Source organism: Pygoscelis adeliae, unplaced genomic scaffold (assembly GCF_000699105.1).
Source record: "Pygoscelis adeliae isolate BGI_AS28 unplaced genomic scaffold, ASM69910v1 Scaffold106, whole genome shotgun sequence".
NCBI classification, from domain to species: Eukaryota; Metazoa; Chordata; class Aves; order Sphenisciformes; family Spheniscidae; genus Pygoscelis; species Pygoscelis adeliae.
In genome coordinates this window covers 3,828,175-3,846,885 of record NW_008824939.1, presented here as the reverse complement: position 1 = coordinate 3,846,885, position 18,711 = coordinate 3,828,175, and the positions used below count along the sequence as shown (strand labels likewise).

The 18,711-nt window shown below is 36.8% G+C and overlaps 1 protein-coding gene across 1 annotated transcript in view; it reads left to right on the top strand.

Annotated features, from left to right (window-relative positions):
• LRP2 (low density lipoprotein receptor-related protein 2) overlaps positions 1 to 18,711 on the top strand; it is a 136,338-nt gene that overhangs the window by 43,719 nt on the left and 73,908 nt on the right. The window contains exons 12-29 of the mRNA XM_009325415.1: positions 349 to 572; positions 1,374 to 1,580; positions 3,239 to 3,441; positions 4,074 to 4,214; positions 5,154 to 5,357; positions 6,250 to 6,442; positions 7,652 to 7,777; positions 8,074 to 8,204; positions 8,960 to 9,097; positions 10,008 to 10,289; positions 11,466 to 11,705; positions 12,336 to 12,455; positions 12,841 to 12,957; positions 13,675 to 14,052; positions 14,954 to 15,202; positions 16,376 to 16,587; positions 17,067 to 17,251; positions 18,183 to 18,411. Coding sequence (XP_009323690.1) covers positions 349 to 572; positions 1,374 to 1,580; positions 3,239 to 3,441; positions 4,074 to 4,214; positions 5,154 to 5,357; positions 6,250 to 6,442; positions 7,652 to 7,777; positions 8,074 to 8,204; positions 8,960 to 9,097; positions 10,008 to 10,289; positions 11,466 to 11,705; positions 12,336 to 12,455; positions 12,841 to 12,957; positions 13,675 to 14,052; positions 14,954 to 15,202; positions 16,376 to 16,587; positions 17,067 to 17,251; positions 18,183 to 18,411 — 3,579 coding nt within the window. The remainder of the gene's footprint in view (positions 1 to 348; positions 573 to 1,373; positions 1,581 to 3,238; positions 3,442 to 4,073; positions 4,215 to 5,153; positions 5,358 to 6,249; positions 6,443 to 7,651; positions 7,778 to 8,073; positions 8,205 to 8,959; positions 9,098 to 10,007; positions 10,290 to 11,465; positions 11,706 to 12,335; positions 12,456 to 12,840; positions 12,958 to 13,674; positions 14,053 to 14,953; positions 15,203 to 16,375; positions 16,588 to 17,066; positions 17,252 to 18,182; positions 18,412 to 18,711) is intronic.

Below are 18,711 nucleotides of genomic sequence, written 5' to 3'. Positions count from 1 at the left end.
GAAAATACTGAATTTTGCTAGATTCCAGGAAAGCAAGATGCGCTTTCCTCATCTGTTTTTTTTAATTCAGCAATTTGTCATGTTTGCTAAAGCACGAGGCTGTTTTAGTCTGTTACCTTGTCCATTTTGCAGAAATGCTAGTTGAAGGCAAGCTTCCTGTAGTTTTTGCATTGTTTTCCAAATTTTTGCAAAAAAACCTAAGCTAAGGAACAGCTTAGTGGGTAACTTGGTTGTATCTGGTGGCCAGTTGTGGATCTGTGCTCAATGTGATGATAAAGGACAAGTGCCATGTGTCTTGTGATTAGCAAAACATCATGGGGGCACTGACAATATTTGTATTGTTTTCAGGTTTTCTCTATTAATATTGATGGCTCTGATTTCCAAGAAGTTTTAAATGTTTCAGTTGACACACCTGAAAATCTAGCAGTGGATTGGGTTAACAATAAACTATACGTGGTCGAGACCAGTGTGAACAGAATAGATATGGTTAACTTGGATGGAACAAACCGTGTGACTCTTATTGCTGAAAATCTTGGAAATCCTAGAGGAATAGCACTTGATCCAACTGTTGGGTAAGTGATACGTGTCAGGTAATGGTAAAAGATGTCAGAAATTCCTTTATTCCCATGTAAAAGGAGGAGAACTAAGAAATAGCTAGGGTGGTCATTTTAGAATCCGATATAAAATGTTTTAAACATTTACATTCTATCCTAATCTATTCTACACCTTTAATTGTTATGGGAGGGCTGTGCGCTGCTTTTATTCCCAATGTGCAGAATCTGTTTTATGGCTACAGTTGTATGTGCATGAGCAGCTCTGAAAACAGGGAAACTGTGGAATTGCCCTGCAGCAGAGTAGAAGTTATGCTTGCTGAAAGATTTCTGTTGTGATACCATCCAGAGACCTCCTACTATCTGAAATAAAGTGGTGGAGTGAATCCAGGGAAGCTAGTGTCTCCCAACCCAACAGGCTTCAAAAATGTATGTGAGCCATGAAAACTTGGATCCTCAGGGAATGGGAAGAGGAATTTCATGCAGCTTGTAGTGATGGATGCTGCTTTCATGATGCATCTATTTGTCACTGGTTTATTTCTGGCAGTACACTTAAGTCTGTATTTTACTAAGGATACTCAGTATTTCTGAGGTCTTTTGGGTGAAAGCATGTTTCTTTCTAGATTCATTGTATAAAAGAAAATGCAAATTACTTCTCGGGCAGGAGGTATAAAGTGTGTTTTCATAGCATGCCAGCTGAGAATCAAGCTCTGTCCTGAAAGGGTGCTGGTTTTAAATTCCATTCCAAAAATGTTGGTTTTTTTGTAAAATCTCAAGGAAACATGGGACTTTTGTTTGTGTTTATTTTTTTCCCCTTTATAGTTATTTGTTTTTCTCAGACTGGGATAGTCTGTCTGGTGATCCTAAAGTGGAAAGGGCCTTCATGGATGGCACAAACCGTCAGGATTTGATAAAAACAAAATTAGGCTGGCCTGCTGGAATAACTCTGGATATTGTATCAAAGAGACTTTACTGGGTTGACAGCCGGTTTGATTACATTGAGACTGTAACTTATGATGGTCTTCAAAGGTAGGAGAAATATTATTCCTTGGAGGTTACAGATACACTGATTATTTTGTATCTATTTCAAAGAAAGATTTGTCTAACAAAATGAGATACACAAAGGATGAAAATTACAACACAATGAATGTGATGCACCTTGATATCTATGGTGTCATGCTACTTCTAGACAATCCTTAACTCCCCCATCATTCTTCGTCCTTTTTCTTTGAGTACCTATTGCACTTCTTTTATAATGTACTTCTTTATAGTCCACCACTACAGTATACATTTTTATAGCATTTGTTTTTTATTATTTTTGAATTATATACATTGTCTTCCATCATAATTTCTTTGCATCTTTTTCATGAATGAATTTATTTGAAATATTCCACTCCAAAGCACCACTTTGTGTAATGGGTATTAAGCGCTCTTCTAATATTTTCTAAATCTTTGCTGTCAGAAATTAAGTCATCACTCACCCTATTGTGATGGTGGGGAATATCACAGCATGCAAGAAAGGAGTCCTTGAGTTTTTATGGGACTGTCTCTTACACTATAGTGTTTAGAAGCCTGCTTATCTCTGCATCTGTGATTAGTCTCTGTTACTCCAGCACATGAAAAAAATTGTCCCCTTTAGCGTACCTCCTACATATGGACTTGAAAAACAGTCCTCTACTCATTTGGCAGGTTTATTGCTCAATGTATTTTTTTTACCTACAAAATTATAAAAATAATGCTGGTACCTTTGCTCCTTTATCAGGGTTTAGTAAGACAAGAATGTGTTTAGTAAAATATCTGGGTTTTGGAGATAAAAACTTATCACTCACAGCAACACCAAAAATCTTGTAGATGTTGTGCAGATGGGCATGAGGCAATGGCATAGTCTGCAAAGAATGTTAAAATACAGCTTACTGTCCATTTGTGTCACATATTGCATGCCTACAGCATGAATCTAAATCACCTGGGAAACTGTTAGAGTAGAGCTGTAGAATTAATCTGATTTTGTAGACCTTCCTTCATGACTCCATGAAAATAATATTGTAGTGTTATTGTTATGTATTGTGTGAGGACTTAAATGTCTCTTTATTTCCAAATATATATCCAGAACAATACTGTCACAATATCTTGCATAGAATAGATACAATTTATTAGCATTTGGTTTTCTTTGGTTTTGCATGGGTGATTAGTTCAAGCCAAACAGTGTTGTGTGGGGTTTTTTTGTTTGTTTGTTTGTTTGCTTGTTTTAACTGCTCACATAGGATTTTATTTTTGGCCAGTGGCTGTTGCAGCCATAAATTTTTTACATTCAAGGTTTCTTGAATATTTCAAATTGCTACAGATGTCTTAGATTTCCTCTGTTCGGCCTCTTTCTCTAGTTTTCTATCAGTCATTATGAATCTTTTCCTACATTTTTGAGTGATTGTCTTTATTCACTGTGTTTTCTTGGAAATTGCTAACACTTTTGATTGCTCTGTTTTCACTGCTGTATCTTTTATGTTTATGTATCCTGTATGTTTACCGTCATCTCTTTAGTTCATTTGTTCTTTTTCATTTGTACTTTGGCAACTTCTATGTAGAAGCAAAAGCCAGTGAATGAATTAATAATCCTGTATCCTTTCCTCTGTTAATAAAGTTATTTTCTAGATAATATTTTGTAAATAATTTTAAAACCATCTTTATAACAGGAGAACAATAGCTCATGGAGGCTCACTGATTCCTCATCCATATGGAATCACTTTATTTGAACACAATGTTTATTTCACTGATTGGACCAAAATGGCGGTGGTGAAAGCTAATAAGTTTTCAGAATCTAACCCTCAAGTGATCTACCAGTCTTCACTGAGACCTTATGGAGTGACAGTTTACCATGCTGCCAGGCAGCCATATGGTAAGACAGTAAGTAGATCATTAAGGGAGGTTTAGAAACTATCTTACCAAAAATTGGTAAAAATTATGAGACTTATTTTGCTGTAAAGAACTAATAATTATGATACATAAATTTGTATTGTAAAACTGGACTGGTTTTTATCACACAGTGGTTTCATCCAGCTCCTGTAGCTAATGAACTGTCAAACGCAACATTTAAGAGTGGGGACACTTACTAAATGTATTGATATTTGGAAGAGTCAAACTTGTGCTTATGAGCAGTATTGGTGTTTGGGACTTTTTTTCCTTCACACTGTAATGAGGGTGTAGTTGGAAAAGGCTACCAATGTGAATGAATTCTGTGAGATATAATTCTAAAGTAGATCTATATGAAGAAAACTATAGCCCAGATTATGGCCTCAATCCTGTGTGCTGAGTATCTCTGTACAGAGCTGAATACCTTGAATGCCGATTAGCTCCAATGTGATTTTGGTGCATTCTAGTGTAGAACTGGTGGTGTATGATTTCCATGTGATGTAATTCCCACAGAGTCCATGTGATTTATTGTGGATGTTGAAAAAAACCCTGAAAAATCATGATAATGGTGCCATTAGGCTAATAGATTAAGTTATAATACTATCTATTATTTTCCAGTAAGAAATCCTTGTGGAAGTAATAATGGGGGATGTGAACAGATCTGTGTTCTCAGCCACAAAACAGATAATGATGGACTAGGTTATCGCTGTAGATGTACACTGGGCTTTGATCTACACGTAGATGGACGACATTGTGTTGGTGAGAAAATGCCGTATGATTTTTGGAAGTAGCACTATTCCGTTAGCTCTAGAGTTATTTCTAGAACATCCTCTCTTCAGTAGCTTTGTGGGTTCAATATGCCAAGGACTTCATGTTTTTCCATCACAGCTCTTGTTGACAGCTTTAAATGCAATAATTTCTGCTGACGTTCATTTCAAGCCACAACTTAAACTCACCACCTTTTATGACCATTTTAAGAGAGTTAGGTATGGAATATGTGTAGACAGCTGTATGATTAAGCTCTTAATCCTGAAATCAAGCATGGATGCTTGCTAATATGCAAATTTTGCATTATTTTGAACACGTAAACCTGCTTTCCTGTGCCGTAATGTGCGGATTAGGTTGGTCTTCTCCCTTTGAACACATATGGCACGAATAAGAGATTCAGTTTTGGAGCTGTGGGCTTCCATCACCAATCTGCTGCTTCCTGTTTGAGTGCAGAATTGTCACTGATGGGAGGTTTACCATGCGTATCTATGGGCAAATTAAGCCAGATATGTTGTCTATAGTTTTACTATTTGACCATGCATTTAGCTGGTTAGCTCAGATATGGTCTGGTTATATGGTGGCTCCACAAAGCCTGTGAGTTATTTTTTTATAGATGATTGTAAAGATGTGAGCACAGAAGATGATTTCTGCTTCCATAGGGATAATGTTTTCTGTAAAGGTGTATTAGGACCACAGTAACAATGCAAGAGGAATACCTGACCACATCACCTAATATTCTAGGTTGGGTTTTGTTTTTCTTCTTCAGTTTCTAGGTCTGTGTATATTTAAATTCCTATTCTCTCATTCTTCTTTTTTCTATTTCCAGGCTATTAGTGTTGCCAAAGGAAAATAAGGCTTTACAGTTAATTAATGCTCAATTTTCTCACCTTGTGAATAAGTAAAGACTGTGTCTGATCTTTTCTTTTGCAGCTGTGCAGCAGTTCCTGCTGTTTTCATCCCAGCTGGCAGTGCGGGGGATCCCATTTAATCTCTCCACCCAGGAAGATGTGATCATACCTGTAACAGGGAGCCCTTCGTACTTTGTTGGAATTGACTTCTGTGCTCAGGATGACACCATTTTTTTTTCAGACACCAGTAAAGACATGATCTATAAACAGAAAACTGATGGTTCAGGTGAGAATCATTCTTAGGAATTGTAGAGTAATTGTGGTAAGGAGAGTAGAATATATATTTCTAAAAAGAAGCACAAAAAGCCACATTGTGAGATATGCGGATAAATCTCAGTGTCACCCCAGTAATCTGGAAAATGTTTGTAAAAAATGTTTGTTCAACTCATATTAAGCTCGTTGAAGTCTCCTGTTGTTTGGCAAACTTGCTGAATGTGTTTGGGGAATGAACTATTTGTAGCACTTCTCACAACTAGTATTTGTCATCATCGGTCTGTTTATGCAGACTAGTATGCCTTTCAGTAGTATGAAACTGAGTTTCTCTTTTTAATTTCCCTATCTGGAGAGCAGGATGTTTGTTACAATACTGTAATACAGAACAAGAACATTATGGTTGTGAGATTTTTAGAAGTCCTATCTGTGGTAGTGTGAAGAATGTTTCTCTCCAATTTATAATAATGATCAATTATGTATAAAGTCAGCATATAGTCTTCTGAGCTTCCTTGCTGCCTTGGGTCAGAGTAATGGTAGACTGCAGCTGACCATTACTATGCAAAGAGTAGGTAAGGTCTCGCTGTTGAGTAAGATGTCCTTACTGCACTGACCTTACTGACCTTCGTTCATAAAACTCCTCAGTGTAAAGTTAGTGACAGATTTTTGTCTCATCTTTGGCTAGTCTTTATTTCTCCTTTTCTGGGTTTGTGCTCCTGAACATATACCTCCTTCACCTGGAGCAAAGGGCACCTCCCCTCCCCTTGGTTATTGGTCTTTATATTAAGTAGCACAGAGGCAGCATTTTTACCGAGGGAAACCACTAGTTTTGTGAACAGAATACTGCATTCATGTTATTTCCTCTGTTCCTAAACATTTACCGTCATTATGTGTGTTACAAATTCTAGGAAGAGAAATTCTTACGGCTAATAGAGTGGAAAGTGTTGAAGATTTGGCCTTTGACTGGATCTCAAAAAATCTATACTGGACAGACCCTCGATACAGGAGCATTAGTGTGATGAGGCTGGCAGATAAATCTAGGAGAGCTATTGTTCAGAATTTAAATAATCCTCGATCAATAGTGGTTCATCCTGTTATTGGGTAAGTTTAGCTTTGATTCTCGCTTGAAACTATACGAAAAAATTTATGGTTTAAGCAGAACTGGTGAGGTTAGATTTACATCTCATTCTGGATTTCTGTTTGGATTTGTGTTCTTTTCCAAAATACCATCTCTTTTCAGCTCTCTTGTCTTTATTTTGTTTGTTTTATTCTGGCCTAGGATTCAGCACCCAGAGGAAAGGGCAAGGTGATAGAGATTCTGCATGAAAGAAGCACTCAAAAGAATTCTCTTTAAAAGCACCAGTTTTTTTTTTCTTTTACTCCTGTGTGTTGATAAACAGGCAAAGAAACTTCTTGTTTCTTTGTATCACTCAAATTAGAAAGCTATTTCTCATAATTGAAAGATAAAGTTTTCTAAATAATTTTTAATATACTTTCAGTTCCCAGAATGCTAACCTTGGTTCCTTTATTTTTTCTGTCTGAATTTCTTTATTTGAAACATATTAGATACTACTGGCTGTATTTGATACAGACCTTACAATATGTGATTCAGTGTACTTAAAATGAAGCCCTGCTTTTCTTTGATGGAAATGCTTAACTTCAAATTCAATACTCTGTGTTATTTGGCTATGCCAAAAGAGCCTTTCTTTCATAGCATAGCTCAGCTTCCTACCGCCATACTACTGAATTTCTTAATTCTTGGAGATTGAATTTTCATGTTTAGTAACCAAATATACTATTTTGGAAGTAATTTCAGAAGGATAATGTTGAACTTGGATCCTTGGGTATCCCAGCCTTTTTTGTTCGCTGCTTTGTGAAGTTATTTAACACTAGCTTCAACTCTTTGACTGTAGACATAAGTCAAAACGATCAGGAGAAAATTCTTTGTAATATTCATGCTTACTTGTAAGTATTACCTGGAAGATGCATTTTTGCTTGATTCTTCCTCCCTGTCAGTACTTACTTTCACTTAAGTGAAATCCTTAACAATTTTAACAAAGTGACGGATGTTTTACGTCTAAAGGGACAAACCACTTCCAAAGATTTTGGAAGTTGTTGTACACAGGGTAAATATTAATTGTTGGTATCACTACCAATTGAGGAGAGGGAGAGGGTCAACATAAAATTGTATTTTTGTAAGGTATGTGAATATGTGGTACAAAGGAGAATGTTAATGCTGTTCAAACCTTTGCTCTGTTTAATAATGTTATATCACTGGGTTTGTGTGTCTTCTGACATGTGTCTTTTCAGGTATATATTCTGGACAGATTGGTTCCGTCCTGCGAAAATCATGAGGGCCTGGAGCGATGGATCCCATGCCTTGCCAATTGTGAATACAACACTAGGCTGGCCTAATGGCCTGGCCATTGACTGGAGGTGAGGTCAACACAGAAGGCAGAGAAGCTTTTTGAGCAAATATGTTTCTTCCTTTAAACTGTTAGGGATTAAAAATAAAGGAATTGTGTCAGATTGTGTGCACTGGCACTTTCGTATTGAAGACCTTATTTTTCAATTGGTTGAAAAGCCTGTAAAATGTAAGATTTTCTCAGAATCCCTCCCCACACACCCCAATAGCCTCTTGTCAGGTTTAAGATTATTATTTGAGAAAACGTTAGTGCTTCCTAATGGACATAATGTCATTTGAAGAGATACGACATTTTCATTATTTCCAGTTCTCTAAGGCTGTACTGGGTGGATGCCTTTTTTGATAAAATTGAGCACAGCACCTTTGATGGGCTGGACAGACGGACTCTTGAACGTATTACTCAGATGACTCACCCATTTGGCCTTACTATTTTTGGAGGTAAGTCTGGCATTGAAAAATATTATCTATTATTATCACAGATTTTTTTTCATATGATGATCTGTGAGTATATGAGTTAAAATAACATGGCCTTTGTAATGCTGCTTTTCCTATAAAAAGCACTGTTGAAAGTTTCTATAAAAATATATAGTTAGTACTTCTTGCTCATTTTTAGGACTGTTTTTATGCATATTTGTGTTTAAATAATTTGAGGCAGATCAGGTAGCTCTTTTAGTGCAATAAGGCACATATGCTGTACTAATTATAGCTTCCAAGGAGGGCTACTCATGCTGGACAGACAAGGTAAATCACCTCCCTAGAGATGATCAGCAATTTCAGAATTTTATTAATTGTATGTAGAGTTTATCACTGGATTTATGTTGTGTGTGAAGAAAGATGTCAGCATCTGACCTCTTTTGATTTTGTGTAAAAATATCTTCAAAAATATTCTAAAATTTTCTGGAAAGTTGTCTTAATGAATGGCTTCTAAAATTGCCTTGGAATTTGAAATGTCAGTTGACTCTGTTACATCTCAATTTAAGTGAAATCTGAGAGGGCTTGTTTTTCTAAGTTATGTCTGCCTGTGACCGAAGGACTCACTTTGACTGCATTAGTGATAAAAGTCCTTTTGTCTTTTTCAGTTATGAAAAATTATTAAATGTACATGAAAAGCTTTGCAGTTTTCTCTCATGATACTTGATCTTTTACGTCATATTGCTCTGTAATTGTTATATGTTAAATGTCTTTCAAAACAGGTTATGCCTATTTCACTGATTGGAGACTTGGTGGAATAGTTCGAGTGAGGAAGTCTGATGGAGGAGAAATGACTATTATTAGAAGGGGCATTAGTAACATTATGCATGTTAAAGCATACGATGCTCATTCCCAAATAGGTGAGCTCTTTTGTTGTACAGATGAAAGACATGAAATAGGTAATAAGAGACAAAATAACAGGACAGCAGGTTTCCACTCTCAATTTTAGAAATGGCTTTACTGAATCGTAACTGACATGCAGGGGAGGCAGCACAGGCATTTGCAATCACACGTTGTATATTTCACTGTTCTGCGACTGTATGCAGTTTTCCTCCACCACTTCTGTTACCTTATTTAATAACCTTGTAAAATGAAATTATGATTCCATTGTATTTTGTGTAATTGTATCACCAATTAAAACCTTGTATTTGTCTTTTTCCGGTAAAAGTGTTAGTTAAACAGAAATATTTATTTTGAGGAATTGGGTAAATGTTTATTAATCAAACTACTATTATTAAAGTAATCACTGTGCATAAGTCTGATTTTTTTCTTCTTTTCACTGCTGAATTCTATGCAAGTCTATGATCTAAAACAAGGATTTGGTATTGTAGTTAATTTAGTAAAACACCCCATGCACTTACCAAACTTATGATCAAACCGTGTGCTAAGGCTCACCACCCATTTGGTGTCCAAAGATTGGATCAGGTCTCCCAGCCTTGCTCAGACAAAGGTCCTCATTTGTGGTAGTATACTTGTTTCCAGGCAGTTGCTGAAAATTGGCAGAAAATTGGATGAAATTTAATAGTATGTTCTTGGCTTCCATAAACATTTGTGTCAATGAAAAGTATATGGAATGTGGGACTTATTACTATGACTTACTGCTACTATTACTATCAGTGAACTTGACCCTATTTTGCAGTGTATGCAAAACCAGGATTTGCTACAGCACCTTTTTTTGTAAAACATTCTTTTATAGTTATTATGCACTTTTAATAGTTCCCAAGCTGTTATCACTAGTGTATACATTGACCTTCTCTATCACTTTTTAAGGCTCTAACTACTGTAATAGAGGAACAAATCCCAATGGAGACTGCAGCCATTTCTGCTTCCCTGTACCAAATTTTCAGAGAGTTTGTGGTTGTCCTTATGGCATGAAGCTGGCTTCAAATCAGCTGACATGTGTTGAAGATCCATCCAATGAACCACCCACTTTGCAGTGTGGCTCCTACTCATTTTCCTGTGGTAATGGAAGGTGTGTGCCTCGGTACTATCAGTGTGATGGTGTCGATGATTGCCATGATAACAGCGATGAACAAAACTGTGGTTCTTCAAGTAAGTAATTCCTGTAATTTACAGTTAGTATTTGTTGTTTGCAGTTCAGAAAGTTTGATGGGTCAGCCTGATTTTGTTGGAATAAACCCCAATTTTTTAGGGTTGCATCTGTGGATAAATCCTGAAATCTACCTGGGAGATTAGTTACTTTGGAAATTATTCAGATAACTCCTGGGAATACGGGATTCAACACTGGCCACCTAAACAATGCATGAAAATATTCATATCTCACTAGTTCTCAAAATTCAATTTACAGAGTAACAAAAATTTATCTTCTAAAGAAAAAAGTTGTCTTTATTCTTAGTTTTTTGTAAATTTTGAAAGATATTGGAATATCACTTGCTTGTCTTTTTTTGATGCACGGGGAGGGACAAACCATCTTAATAAAGATGAAGACATTTAAAAATAGCACCATAAAAAAATAACAAAACCATATGCATTGTCTAACCTTCCTCTAAGACTAGAGCAGCACCTTTTATTTCATTTAACATCTGAATAGAAATTTTATGGTTTTCATTGTATTTGGGCACTTCTGAACTATTTGTTTCACCTGGATTTTTACAGTGAAGTGGATTAAAAACACATTGGTTCATTTCCTGGTTTTACTGTAAAGTGTCTCGCACAAAATATTTTGTTGATCAAGTAAATTGAGAGAACAGTGCAATAATTATAGTTGATAAGGTATCGAAGAATTCTTGGCTTTTATGACATATTTGGTTCTTCTTTCTTCAGAGTTAATTCTTGTTTTAAATCACAAAAAAGAAAACAGGACATATTAATAAAATGTGCTCCCTAATGCCTAGGACTAACTAGTATGAATAAGGTATAAACTCTATTTCTTATTAGTGGGCTATTTTAGAATAACTGGAATGTCTTTTGGGGAAAAGGAAAGTATAAAGCAAATGGCTACTTGAAGTTATTTTTCTTGTTCTTCAGATTGTTTTGAGTGCTTAACAATTTAGGTTTTTATTGATTCTTGCAGTTTAAAAAAGCTTGTAAGCATTCTGTTCGGCTCTGCAGCATGTTGGCATGACAGACACTTGCGTTTTAAGCAATGTGCATTTTAGAATTTGATGCATATTTTAGGCATTCTGTAAATGTACTGAATACTCTGGCAGGGAAGGCAAGTTTTGGTGATCTTTATAAAAGCGTCCTCCTGTTTTGTTTTTTATTTAGACAATACTTGTGCTTCGTCAGCTTTTACCTGTGCCAGTGGACAGTGTATTCCAGGTCGCTGGCGTTGTGATAAACATAATGACTGTTTTGATGGCAGTGATGAATTGCATTGTCCTACACAAGGACCCACTTCATGCCCTGTAACCCTGTTCACCTGTGACAACAGAAGATGTATTCCTAGGATCTGGCTGTGTGATACTGATAATGACTGTGGTGATGGGTCAGATGAAAAAAACTGCAGTGAGTATCACAACTGTTGTTTTTTAAACAACTGTGTATGTCTACATAGATATGTCTGTTGGTGTAAGGATGATAAATGAAATTAGGAAGAAAGAACTAATATGTAAGTTAGATTTATATGTTGCAGTCCATAAGATGTGGAAAACGCATTTAATTTGAACTACCACAGCCAAGTAGAATGCAGAAAAATAATTAAAAAAAATAGAAAGGGGCAACTGTGGTAGTTATAATCATGGTGCTGCATAATGTCATCCACTGCAATTTACAGCAAAAAGCAGCTAAAGCTTAGAAGTTCTAAACACTTACTTCATCTCAGTAGTGACTAATGGTGAAGTCAGCTAATCTAGTCTGGAAGTTTTTACCAGAAGTAAGACAGTAGTTTTTCCATATACTTTCTTTAGCATTATTTACCACTGAGTGGAATATTCTGTTTGTTTTGCATGAGTCCAAGCCTACATATGAATAAACAATTACCTGATACTAATGTATTAGTGCTTGTAACTTATGTGATTGCTAGTTGCTGCATTACATGCTGCAAGTTAGTGATAGTGTCTTTCTACTGTCTCAGTATTATGCTGATTTCAGAAGCAAGAAAAGAAACGCATCTGCATTTATTGTCATTCTTAATAGCTTTCACAGGTACTTGTGAACCCAGGCAATTTCAGTGTCCGGACCATCGCTGTGTTGACCCATTCTATGTCTGCGATGGAGACAAAGACTGTATAGATGGTGCTGATGAGCGTGACTGCAGTAAGTGTAACTTTGTTTGTTGAATGCTGCTTTATTGTTTCCTCACTGTTGCCCCCTGAGGGGTCTTTGGTGACCTCATATTACCGGCTCCAAGATAGCAGAATGCATAATAAACCTATCCATAAATTCACACTGCTTGTGATGCTTGTTTTAGCATTTTAGTAAGCCCTTTGATCTCCAGGCTGGTTGCAGAGGGCTGAAATCTGTTTCCTCTGTTTTCCGTAGATTCCAAGGTCACTGCATTTTCTGTGTCCCAGGGAACTCATGGTCTTCAGTGGAACTTGGACTCCTGATATCATATCTGACTTGGGCACCTGTAGAAAAACTGGGTGCAGTCTAGCTCTGTAAAATAAATAATAACATCAATATTTTTTTTATTTTGTAGTATATAACTGCAGTGCCACAGAGTTTAAATGTCTAAGTGGGGACCAGTGTATCAGCACTTACTACCAGTGTGATGGTGTTTTTGACTGTAATGATCACTCAGATGAGACTGATTGCCGTAAGTATATTGATGCTGAAAGAAGGGCTTCAGTTATTAGGTGATGCTTCTGAAAATGTTCTTTATCTGCTATATCAAGTGGTTGGCACTACTGTCCTTAAAACCTCAAAATTCTTTTTAGGGAAACTTGTCTATAAATCATTTTTCTGAGCAGAAATTTCAAACGCAGTAGGTTCCAGCTAAAGAGTAGATTTTTCTGGCAAAGAGTAGAGTTTGCATTCTTTTTGGCTCTAACGTTTTCTTTTACTTGGCACCTCAGTGTCAGGGTTTAAAAGTAAAATTAAGAATCTATTCATCTAGAAAGCTGAAAACCTTGTATCCGTGTGAGTTAGATTGAAACTTTTCCTTGAGCAATTTTTTACTTTTAAGTTAGTTAAAATGTTGCAATGAAGGGCAGTGAAAACTAGTTTTGGCAAGTAATTTTGTATTGCTTTGGCCATGTACATAGATATTAATATACATAGATATCAATATGTGCTTGCTCAAAATATAACACTAGTTGAATTGCCTTGTTCACCATATTATAAAGTAGGAGTTAAATTGGTCAGATTCTGACATGTCATGTAGATTGACTGTGATTCTATGGCCTGATCTAAAAGCAACACAGTTCTTAATAGTATTGTAACTACTTGTGCAAGAGATGAACTGAACATAGTGATTTTGCTTCTCTGTCTAAAATTGAAACAGCTTCTGAACTGTTCAATGTCACTGTTTTAGCTACAAGACCACCAGGGATGTGCCACCAGAATGAATTCCAATGTCAATCAGATGGCAATTGTGTTCCTGCTAACTGGGAATGTGATGGCCATCTTGACTGTGCAGATGGCTCGGATGAACATCATAGATGTCCTGCCAGGACCTGTCCTCCATCTCTTTTCCGCTGTGATAATGGCAACTGTGTCTATCGAGCATGGATCTGTGATGGTGATAATGACTGCAGGGATATGAGTGATGAGAGAGATTGTCCTACTCAACCCTTCCAGTGCCCCAGCTGGCAGTGGCAATGTCCAGGTCACAGTATCTGCGTGAATCTGAGCAAAGTATGTGATAATTCTGCCGATTGCCCTAATGGAGCTGATGAATCCCCATTGTGCAGTAAGTTACTGTTCAAGCATCTACTATAGCCTACTATGTGCTACGGCTTCAGAAAGAAATGGAATATTCAGCATGCTGTATTTAGTGCAGCAACATTTCTAGCAGAAATTGTAAGCACGCTGAAATTAGAGCTCAAATTACTAAGTGGAACTTGCTTGCAGTGAAAGGAGACTATGATGATGACAGATGAATTCATTATCTATGTCCAATCTTGTGCTCTGAATTCAAATGTGACTTCCACTGACTTCAATATAGGTCTTTATATAGCAATATGGGAATGAGCTTTGTGTTCCTGAACACATTCACTAAAGCATGGTATGCTTTAAGTTCAGATGAAATGTGATTCAGTCCTTAATATTTTCTTTCAAATTTCTAACTTCAAAGATAATGAAAAAAATCTAAAAGCTCACATGTAGCCAGAATTTGTATTTATGTTGATTATGAATTGATTTAAGCATAACCTTTTTCTTTCTTTCCTTCTTTCCTCCTTCTTCTCTTTAATCAATGCACATTCTCAGATGAACCCCAGCCAGGTATGATTATAAGTGATTTTAAATTATTGTTTATTAATACAATTTTAGGTTTGGAGTGGTACAGTAGATGTTTGTATATTTCTAGCTAGTTTTGAAAAATTTGTTATAAATGCTTAGAGAGCCTTCTGTTTAGCATTCATTTAATGGGATTCAATAGTACATACTATGTTGTTACCTGCCTTTATGTGCATTGTGTGTGTTATATTTTGCAAAAGGGCCTCAGTCCAGTCTCACATTGCATAACTGATGATTGTGCAATCATGTTTTAGCAGCAGTCTTAGGCTAGTAATGCAATTGCAAAGTATTAAATTTAGCATAAGAAGCTTTTGTTAACTATTTGCTTATTTCCTTTGCCAACCCCATTTCAGATCAGGAGAGCTGCTCTGACAATAATGCAGGCTGCACTCATGAATGTATTCAAGGACCCTTTGGAGCTCAGTGTACCTGTGCTGTTGGATACCAGCTTGCAAATGACTCCAAGACCTGTGAAGATATTAATGAATGTGACCCTCCAGGCTTTTGTAGTCAGCATTGTTACAATGAGAGAGGGTCTTTTAGGTGTTACTGTGATGAAGGATACATTCTAGAAACCAATGGGAAGACTTGTAAAGCAGCAGGTGAGGAACATTGTCAACCTAAAGAATGACAACAGTGTCTGGAAAATGTCCAGCTTTGCCATTTTCATATTGTTCTCCTTTAAAAGAGCTGATGTAAACAGCCACTTAAAGTCATTCATGGCAGATGACCTTGAGTATTAAAACTGTCAGCTGAGGGGTTAATTGGAAGCTATTATTTCCTTGAAACAATATATTTAAATCAACACTGTAATTTTTAATCCTGGAATGGTCAAAAATAACATTCTGGAGAAAAGCAATGCCAGGCACCTGTAAGCCATAGATTAAAATTTGCTCTTTAGAAAGTTCAGTGCTCACAGAGTGTTTTAAATCCCAGCCTTTCACAAGACTTACCTACTGCCTATGCTGCACTTCGCTCATTTCTAAAGAGCAAACAACACTGACACAGCCTAGCTGCCTGTTCTGTGTCTCCTATGTAGTACACTGACAGTACAGAGGGAGCCATATACCCAGTGGAATTTGTCACCACAGGTTTCCTGGTTTAGGGATATACTCAAGTTGTGGAAGACTTGCAACTTACCTGCAAAGAAGTTTGGCCCTTACTAATAGGGAGTTTCTCATAGTTTGCTGTCTTTGTGGTTGCTACTCTTCAGTTGTTTTTCAGCAGTTTATCAGTGTAAGCTGCTGCACAGCAATCTAACCGCAGCAGCCTATGGCTTTCCTGTAATCTGTTTATTCTCCTCCCTGGTCCCCATGCAGTCTAAAGGGGGAAAAAAGAGCAAGCGGGCTAAAAAGGAGGAAGAGCCAAGCTGAGTAGAATAACTGGTGGTACAAAGAACTTTGGGGTTTGAATCAGGCCTGAGAGCTGAGAGTGGCTTATGGAGGAATGAGGGTTGGATGTAAGCAGCAAACTGGTTGGACAATGGGGAGGAGGACCTGAGGTCCAGATATGAGACTGGAAGGGGAGTCTAGTAGAAAGAGTAAATGATGAAAAAAAGGGTGGAGAAAAGCCAAGGTAGATCCAAAAGTCAGGATGGACAGACTGGGTATGATAAAATATCTTGGCCTGAGAACTCATTTTAATTTGTCCTTTCAATATGTATATCTAGATAAAAAGCTTTGATGCTATAAAGCCATGTCAAATTACTCAGTGTTTCTTAGAGAATTACTGTTGAATAGCTTATTGGTTTATTTTAATTTCTTTTCCTTTGACAGAGTCTGGGAATCTTCTTTTGCTGGTGGCAAGTCGTAACCAAATTGTTGTGGACAACATCACCTCTCAGTCACACAGTATTTATTCTCTGGTTCGGGATGGGAGGAATATTGTGGCTATTGATTTTGATTCAATCACAGATCGTATCTTTTGGTCTGATACAACACAGGATAAAATTTGGAGTGCTTATCAAAATGGGACTGACCGAAAAATAGTAAGTTTTGCTGAGTTATTCTTGTCTCTTCCTTGTGGAGAGAAAATCAAGACATTGTATCTCCAGTTAACAAAGGGGAAGAGGGAAATCCCAGTATAGTAAGAAGAGAGATAACATAGACAAAGTGAAACAACTTTGTAGATACTAAGCCAACATTTCATACAGCTTTTTGAAAAAGAAAACCAAATGCTTTCAAGAAGCCCTTTTTTAACATCAGGCTGTAAGTTGATTTTCCTATTAGTAGGTGCTAACTTCTTCAACAGACACACCGAAGTTAGTAGGAGTGTCTGGGTATATGCTTTGTTAGCACTTTGAATATGTATATTGTGACTCATTCTACATAAGACACCTAGAAAATGTTGGAGATTTGGTTCCCCATTTTCCATACCTATAGAAATGGAAAGGGTAAAAATTTAATATCAACTAGCTTGTTCTCTCTCTCTCTCTCTCCTTTTCTTTTAATTTTTGTTATTAAACAGGTGTTTGACAGTGGTGTCACCGTGACTGAAAGTATAGCGGTAGATTGGGTAGGTCGCAATCTTTACTGGACAGACTTTGTTCTGGAAACAATTGAAGTCTCTAAAATGGATGGGAGCCACAGGACTGTGCTGATTAGTGAAAATATAACAAACCCAAGGGGACTAGTGTTAGATCCCAGAATTGAGTAAGATTTTTTTTTTATGTTCTGTTTTGAAAAGATGCATATTTTCTGATGTAACAATATTCAAATTTGAGATATGCCCAAATTGTATTGTAATTGTAAATGACAAGTGGAAGAGAAAACTTAAGACAATTTTTTAAAATAGCGTGTTTGCAGAGTTGATTTAATATTTAAAGTCATATGGTAATTATTTGTAATCTCTTCCTCTGTTTCACTGTAACAAGATGGTTTTTTTCCCTGTAAAATAGATTTTCCTACATTTGCTTCCTAGTTAAGAACTATTAATTCAAAATTCTCCCATACCATTATCAGTTGGTGGTATACCACAGAGTTACATGTAATACAACGTGGTATGCCTACCTGGCAAGAAACAGGTTCCTTCATTGCCCCAAGTCTAAAATAATTATATACGGTATTAATGTTATCACAAAAGCACCTTCCCATTTCAGACAGCAAGTGGCATAGAGTAAATGGAAGGTTATGATTTGAGCTGTTCATGTACAAACTTCTCCTGTTTCTTGAGCTCTTCAATGCCTTGAGCTCTGTTTACTGTCAGCCACCTGGGGCTCTTCAGTAATAGCACTGTTAACATTATCAATGCACGCCTGTAAAAGTACAAACCCATATCAAATTATTATTTGGCAACTGGAGAATCAGATTACAATCAACGTTGAAAACAGCGATAACAGTAGCTTCTATATGCTGCTATTATTGACAAATGAAAACAACAGTAGAAGTATTAAAAGAATTTTTACAACAGAAATTGTAGTAATATCTGAAGTAAGCATATTGCCAAAATGAATAATTTCAGTATCGTGTAGGAATTTTCTTAAAAAGGTTGTTTCTATTTTTCGGCTAATGAGTCTTTGTGTAACGTTTCTCCATAGGCAGCTAGTTTTTTTTCAGATTGGTAACCACAAGTTACTTTTTTCAGTGCTCATGTAATGTTCTGGACTGACTGGGGCCAAAACCCTCGAATTGAAAAAGCCAGCATGGATGGCAAAATGCGAACAGTGATTATTAACAATAAAATCTACTGGCCCAATGGACTCTCCATTGATTACCCAAATAAACTTCTCTATTTTGCTGATGCTTATCTTGATTATATTGATTTTTGTGATTACAATGGAAACAACAGACGACAGGTGGTTGCAAGCGATCTGGTAAGACATTAATAAGAAACCATTGTTTTCCCATGTCCTTGCTGATAGTACTTAAAAACGTGTTTGCACTGTCATAGACTTGGATGTATTTTTCTTCAAAATACTTGGGTGAAGCAGATACGAAGTATTTTAGCTGTTTGCTACAGCCGTGTCATGGTTTAACCCCAGTTGGCAACTGAGCACCACGCAGCCGCTCGCTCACTCCCCCCCCAATGGGGTGGGGGAGAGAATCGGAAGGGTAAAAGTGAGAAAACTCGTGGGTTGAGATAAAAACAGTTTAATAGGTAGAGCAACAGTCGC